The sequence below is a fragment of the Rhinolophus ferrumequinum genome, chromosome 12, assembly GCF_004115265.2.
Source record: "Rhinolophus ferrumequinum isolate MPI-CBG mRhiFer1 chromosome 12, mRhiFer1_v1.p, whole genome shotgun sequence".
NCBI lineage: Eukaryota > Metazoa > Chordata > Mammalia > Chiroptera > Rhinolophidae > Rhinolophus > Rhinolophus ferrumequinum.
Window position 1 is genome coordinate 83,178,254 of NC_046295.1, and position 6,739 is coordinate 83,184,992.

General features: G+C 63.9%; 1 protein-coding gene across 5 annotated transcripts; it reads right to left on the reverse strand.

The window, feature by feature from the left end:
- Positions 1–302: 302 nt before the first annotated feature.
- NPDC1 (neural proliferation, differentiation and control 1) lies at positions 303–5,967 on the reverse strand. 5 transcript variants are annotated; one of them, XM_033123876.1, is made up of 9 exons: positions 5,643–5,966; positions 2,881–3,027; positions 1,619–1,753; positions 1,352–1,522; positions 1,216–1,282; positions 1,057–1,141; positions 893–975; positions 604–700; positions 303–474 (listed from the first exon to the last, which is right to left on the reverse strand). In XM_033123876.1, exons 1-9 carry the CDS (start codon positions 5,752–5,754, stop codon positions 397–399), a joined length of 975 nt encoding a protein of 324 aa, XP_032979767.1. In that variant the 5' UTR covers positions 5,755–5,966; the 3' UTR covers positions 303–396. The 5 variants fall into 5 exon arrangements, with proteins under 5 accessions (XP_032979767.1, XP_032979768.1, XP_032979765.1 ...); XM_033123877.1 differs by having other exon boundaries at positions 893–972; positions 5,643–5,965; XM_033123874.1 differs by having other exon boundaries at positions 1,352–1,525; positions 5,643–5,964.
- Positions 5,968–6,739: the final 772 nt, after the last annotated feature.

The window sequence follows — 6,739 nt, forward strand, 5'->3', positions numbered from 1 at the left end:
AGTGCAGAGGTGCCCCCTCTCTCTGGGGTTGTGGTTGGGAGCCTCAGGCCCCCACTCATGTTCAAAAACAGGGCTCGGGGGCCAGTCTCCAGCACACCAGGGCCCAGGTTTGAAATATACTTTAATTGGCTTTTCTCCAGCATCCCCCGTCATGCCTGGTCTCTAGGATTCTCCCCCATACCCTCCTTTGGGAGTCAAGACTCAAGAGCACAGGTTCAAGGAGAAACAGAAGGTCCCCTGTACACCACAAAGGGGTTCCCAGCTTCCTGGCTGGCGCCCAGGGCCCAGCCACAAGCACAGCACAGTGTCAGAACACGGTGTCTTTATTGGGAAAAGCCAGTACCTGCCCTCCCACCCGGGGCCGCAGGGTCCTCAAGAGGAGCCTCCGCCTTTGGGTCACTGCGGTGGGGGTGGCAGAGGAGCCGACAGCGAGGAATGGTCGAACAGCGGGTTCCGCACCTCCATCTCTCCGGTCTAAGAAGGCAGGCGTTAGGCAAGCCCAGGCAGAGGGACAGACAGCAGGGCAGCCAGGTGGGGGCAGGGCGCCCACCTGGGGAGAAATCCCCCAGGAGCTGGTAAGCCCCCGCCCCCCACGGCACTCACCGGGGCCAGGCCCGGGCACTCGTACACCGTGAAGTCGCCATCTTCATTCTCTTCATCCGAGGAGGCTGAGTCCACCTCCTTGGGCGGCTCTTTATGCCTGGGGGGAAGGACAGGATCGCTGGGTCCTCCTACACCTTCCAGGTGCCAGGAGTCCAGACTAGAAGTGGGCACTCAGCACACTTCCGCCCGAGCCAGGATGGGTTCGGCGGGGCCCAGGAGTGGGGGTGAAGGGGCCTGGGGTGGGGGCGAAGGAGCCCGAGTGGGTGGGCCGTCCGGTGGGGCAGCTCACCGCTCCAGGCACCGCATCTGCTGTCTCTGGTGCTGGTAGTGGTACATCTCGGCGCTGTGCGCCAGCCGCTGGTCCCCGGGCTGCTGGGGGAGGAGGAGGGAGGGTCAAGGCGTGGCGGGGGACAGCTACGGAGGATGCGCCTGGGCAGGGGCGGGGCCACGCACCGAGATCCCGGGAGTTGCTGGGGAGCCCGGCGCCTGCGGGGCTGCGTAGTCGGCCTTCTGGGTCAGGCGGATGTCTCGCTGCAGCCTGCAGGAGCAGAGCCTGAGACCCGTGGTGGCCACGGGCCTGACCGCCCGCCCTCCTGCCGGCCCCACGCTCACCTGTACCAGCAGAGAGCGGCCACAGCGAGGGCGGCCACGCCAGCCACGGAGCATGCCACGATGAACACTGCGGGGAGGGGCGCGGTGAGGGCGGGCTTCCAGGCAGGACCCTACCACCCCGCCAACTCAGACCTACCGAGGGTGAGGCCGTCACCACGCCCGCCCTGGGCCTTCAGGGGGGACATATGAACGGGGCCAGATGACACCAGGGAGCCCAAGGTGGTGCGGGGCGTGGGCGCAGGGACTCCCTGAGTGGAGTGGAGGCCCAAGTCCGGGCCCTGGCCTCGCTCTGAGAGCCCCAGGGTGGCTGCTGCAGAAAGAAAGCAAGTTATAAGAGCAGGACCAGGCAGGCGTCAGGGAGCTGGGGAGACAGGTCAGGCAGGGGAATGGGGCCAGGTCTCACCAGGCTCCAGGAGCCGATGGGGCGCCTCAGGCTGGGGCAGGGCCGTGACCCCCCAGCGCCCTGCCTCCTGCCCCGCTAGCTCCTGGGCCAGGAAGTCAATCTCATCTTCCAGTCTGGGCTGGGGGGGGCCGTGCCCTGTGGACGATGAGGGGCCATAAGGTGGAGTGGCCCCCCCCAGCCCCTCCCTGGCAACACCAGCTGCAGGTGGCCTCCAGAGACAGAGAGACCCATCCTGGAGCCAGTCCCTGGGCCTGGGCCTCACTCCTCCGTCCAGGCTCCTCCCAGGCACTGGTGGCGTGAGGACCAGGAACCAGCCTGCAGCCCCTGGCCATCCTGGGTTGCGATGGTGACAAATGAGAGACCTCAGTGTGAGCAGCAGCATTCCCAGGAAAAGTGGGGGTGACGCTAGGAGCACATTCAAAGGCCAGGAGAAGGGCAAGCATGCCCCATACCCCACTGTTACCAACAAAGGGATGGGCAGAGCATTGGGACAACACATCACCTCACCCCATCACCTTCTCTGTCAAGAGGGGCAGTGGGGAGAAGCCCCATTCTGTCCCCCCACCTCTACCAGATCATGAGAAGGGCGGGCAGTTGTCCGGGTAGGGCTAGTGGCTGGGTCCCCCCTTGTCCCTGCAGTGAGCTCCGCAGGCCAGCCAGGCTCCAGGAAGACACCTGCACACAGCACGGAAAGAGCTGAGTGCTGCCTCTGCAGCAGGCCTGCACTTCTCTGTGCCCATCCCACTCACTGCCAGGAACACGGTCCTCCAGGAAGCCCCGCCCCCTGGACCAGACTCACAGCAGCCCCACAGCCCTCCGAAATGCTCCACCCATCACACTAAAAGTCACTCAGCATCTGGGCTCTGGTCAGCGGGTGGGACACCCCAGGTGCACATGGAGTGGATGAGTGAGCAATGGAGAGAGGGCATGCTGGACAAAGAGCAAGGGCAGCCCAGGGGGTGGGGAAGTGGGTGCCTGAGGGGTTTGGGGCAGACTTTCTGGGGAACCAGGCCTGGGGAACTCTGACCCTGCCTCTTCCAGGATCACCCCAGCATTTCAGTCCCGACATCCTTTGCCCTGGGACTCAGCCCACCACCAGGCTCTGGGCCAGTGCCATCTGGAAAGGGTCACCAGGCCACCTGGAGAGTGACATAAACTTCCCTGGCATCCTGCAGAGCTCAGAGGACCTGGGAGCTGAGGCTGGGAGTCAAATGTATCAGGGCAGGGAAGAGAGGAAGGCTATCCTGCTCTCTCGTATGTACCCGGAGACTGGCGCATCCTGGGCACACAGAGCCCTTGGTGGTCCTCCTGGAAGGGCTGAAGGCAGGGCCCACAGACATGTGCACCTGGGGGGCACCGTGCCCGTCTCTTCAAGGCACAGTCCAGGCTCCCAGGACAGGCGGCCACATCTGGGAAGGAAGCAGAGGCAGAGCAAGGTCACAGCCCTGCACAGAAGCAGTACTGTCGCAGCCACCCGGCCCCTCCCCGCCAAAGCTGGCCAGGCCTGGCTCTGGCCATTGTTCTGGGCAGGCCCTTCCTCCCAACCGCCAGGAATCAGGACCAGGAAGACAAACAGTCCAAAGACTTATGGGAACGCCCCTGCCCCACCCACTCCCAGGAGTCCACTCTCCAGGCCTGGGCCAGCCCTCCGCACATAAACTGACTCTCCAGAGCTCTCTTGGGCAGGGCTGTGCAGCCCTCCAAGTGCAGCCCCTGGTAGCAGCATGCCCCAAAGAAGCCTCTGTCCAGACTGGGAGCCCCGGAGGGTGGGGCTCAGGTTTCTCTCTCTGGCTCAGGGGCAGCAAAGAATGCTGGCTACCCCCTCACACACACACACACATCATGGCTGTCCTTCCAAACCCCGACATGCCATCCTACCACCCTAGAGAGCAGAGCTGGAAGACATGACAGAGCCAGGGCCCAGCCTGGAAGTCTCTCTCCCTAGGTCTAACCTCTGGCTTGTCGCCCAGGACACAAAGGGGCTGCTGGGGCTGGGGAGACCTGGGATGGAACTGGCCTGTTTCACTTGCTTTGGATACAGAAACCCAGCTGGGGTCACTCCGGCAACCACCATGGCCAGGGCCTGGGGAGCACCTGGGACTCTGGGGAGGCCCAGTTCTTAATTTGGGGCCTATACATATAGGTGTCCTATACATATAGCCAATAGCTCCTATCCTGATGCTGGGGGTGGAGGGCAGTGGCCCTCCCTGCCTCAGTTTCCCCTCAGTTGCGTCTTCCCCCCTTAGCTCAAAGCTAAGGAATGTCTAGAGACCCAGTCAGTGGGCAGCAGATCCAGGGTGGTACCCAGCAGGCTGGTCAATTCTACTTGCGGAGGCTGTGTTAGGGGTGTCTCTGGAGGACCAGGACCCTTCCTGTCAGCCCAGCCCCCTACACACACTGCAGAAGGGCCACTGGGACCCAGCGTGACATGGAGGATCTGAGAATGCCCAGCTCTGTCCTTCTCCAGACCTTGACTGGCCTGGCTTGGTTTCCGTGGTAACCTGACACAGCATCCTTGCTGTAGGCATCCCCTACAGGAAGTACCAGCAGCCCCTGGCAGGTGGGCAGAGGCGCCCATCCTGGGTCAGCAGGTGCCAGTATCAGTGAGCTGGGCCTGGGTAAACATTAAGCCTGTGCCAGCATGTCTGTCTGGACCCCACCCACCAGCTGGGTGCCTGGGGAGCCAGGTACTCCCTGCCCCTGGTGCTGAGAACCCAGAATGCACCCAGGTCACGGGTGGGGGCCTGAGGTCCAAAGCTGGCTCCAGCGTCTGGGTGGCAGGGGCCTCCCTACACTCCCCCCTCGCCTGCGCCACCCCCGGACCAGGAGAATGTGGCTGCTGCCGGTTTAGTCCTGGGAAAGTCCCCACTCCAGCCTCAGGGTGCAGGAGTTTCCAGGAACAGTGGCAGCTGGAGAGTGGCTGGCACCCCAGCCCACATCTGGGTGATCATAAAGCCATTTTACACCTGACCTGGCACCTGCACGCCCCAGGGGCTGAGCACTGCGGCTACAGTCCATTTCCTCAGGAGGCCCCACCCGGCAGGCCCTGGAGCCAGGCTCTCAGGGGGCGGCCTCTGCTGTCCTTGGCAAGCCAGGCTCCGGCCCTCAGGGTTCCTGGGGCACCTCTCCTGGTCATGCCAGCCTCCCATCCAGGGGTGCTATGCCCAGGAGGAAGCCTGCTCTGCTCTGGCCGCACATCCAGAACCACACTGCCCAGGTCAGCATCCCAGTAGCACCACATACCAGTCATTTAACTTCTCTGTGCCACAATTTCCTTGTCTGTAAAAGAGGCTAAGAACAGTACCTCCCTGTGGAGCTGCCAGGAGAACTGAGTAAATGTATGGATACAGTGTCCCAGCTCAACCCCCTGGAAGCCCCGGGTCCCTGCAGACCTTCACTGCCTGGAACCTCGGTGCCCCTCAGCCCCTAGCACAGAAGACAGGAAGGCGGGATCCTCCGGGGAAGAGGGCATGGGAGGAAGCTTGAGACAGGAAGCACCTCCTGCCCCCATGGAAGCCAGAACAAGACCCTAAGCCTGGGACAAGCTGTCAAGTACCCCAGGAACCTTCAGACCTTGCCATGGCAACCAAGCAAGGCATGTGACCAACACCTCTGGGGATATGGGGATAGGCATATCAGCCCTGCGACCCCAACCAACCCCAGGACAGACACGGGTAGGTAGCCAGGCACCCAGGGCCAGGCCCCCACAATAGGAACGCGCACAGGACGGACTGCTGGCGCGGGTCCCCGCAGAGAGCCCTCCAGAGACACGGACACAGATGGGCTCACGGACTGAGACAAAGAGAAGCGCCTGAACTCGGGGTTCGCCGCCAGGAGCCCGGGAGAAACCCCATCTAGCGGAGGCCTTCGGCGGCCCGATGGATGTTTACCGCAGCCCGCGCAAGGCGAACCAGGCCTGCGGGGCCTGCGGGGCCTGCGGGCCCGGGAGAGAGTGACGGCGGCGCCGCGCGGCCCGAACCCCGCCCTGGGCGCCCCGCGGCCTGCGCCCAGCGCTCTCGCTCACCCGGGCGGCCGGCGGCGGCACCGCGCAGGGCCGCGCCGAGGATGAGGCCGGAGAGCAGCAGCCGCAGCAGCCGCAGGTGCCGCGGGGAGGGCGGAGGGACGGGCGTTGCCATCCTTCAGCGCCGCTGCCGAGGCAGCATGGCACCGTGTGGCCCGGGGCTCTGCGCGGGCTCCCGGCGCCGCGTCGGCGGAGGCGGAGGGAGCTAAGGAGGCGGAGGAGAAAGAGAACCTGGAGGAAGAGAGGCGTAGGCGCTGACGCTGCGGCAAAGGATCAGGGATGGAGGCGCCGAGGCGAAAGGGAACGCGCAGGGAGTGCGCCTGCGCGCTCCACCTGCGGGGGCGGGACGGCGCCTCCATTCTGCGCCCCTCCCCCCTGTCCAGTTCTGACCGACCCCCCCAACCCCCTTCTGTGGGCCTCATGCTGCCGCAACCTCTGCAGCCGAGAACCTTCTCTGTTCTCCACAAATCCGGCTAGGGACTGGCAGAGGGTGGGTTTCCCCGGGAGGCCCTTCCCCCGGCCCCTCCCTGCGGGGCTGCCAATGTCCACCTCACCCCCACCCACCCTGCTGGAGCAGAGGATCTGCCCGGGTCTGGAGGAGCGAGCACCGAGGAACGTAGGAACACCAGGCGCACACGGACAGGTGCACAGAAGTGCACAGGTGTGCCCAGAGATGCACTGGGTACTCAGAGACACACGGGTAAAAGCAAACACACTCACAGAACTAAGCCGGTGTTGGTGAGCACTACAGTTGGAATCGGGCGGCCGCTCTCAAGTGATGCCAGCAGGGGGCAAGAGTAGCCTGGAGCTGTGGATGAGAGTCAGTTGGGAGCTGTCCACGGTCCCCGGGTGACAGCCTTTTAGCTCCCTGGGGCCCCACGACAACAAAGCAGCTATGCTGCATCCCCTTACACTCCACCTGTTGCCTCCTGAGAGTACACCCACCCCATCCCACCTGGAAACCTCCCTCCAGCTCAGGTCATTAAAAGAACAAGGATGAGCACCCAGGCAGGTGCTGCCTCTCAGAACTTGGTGTTTTGAACTCAGAAGATAGGCTGGCTACCCTCAGGTTTGTGAAGTGACTCGCAAACCTGCAGAGG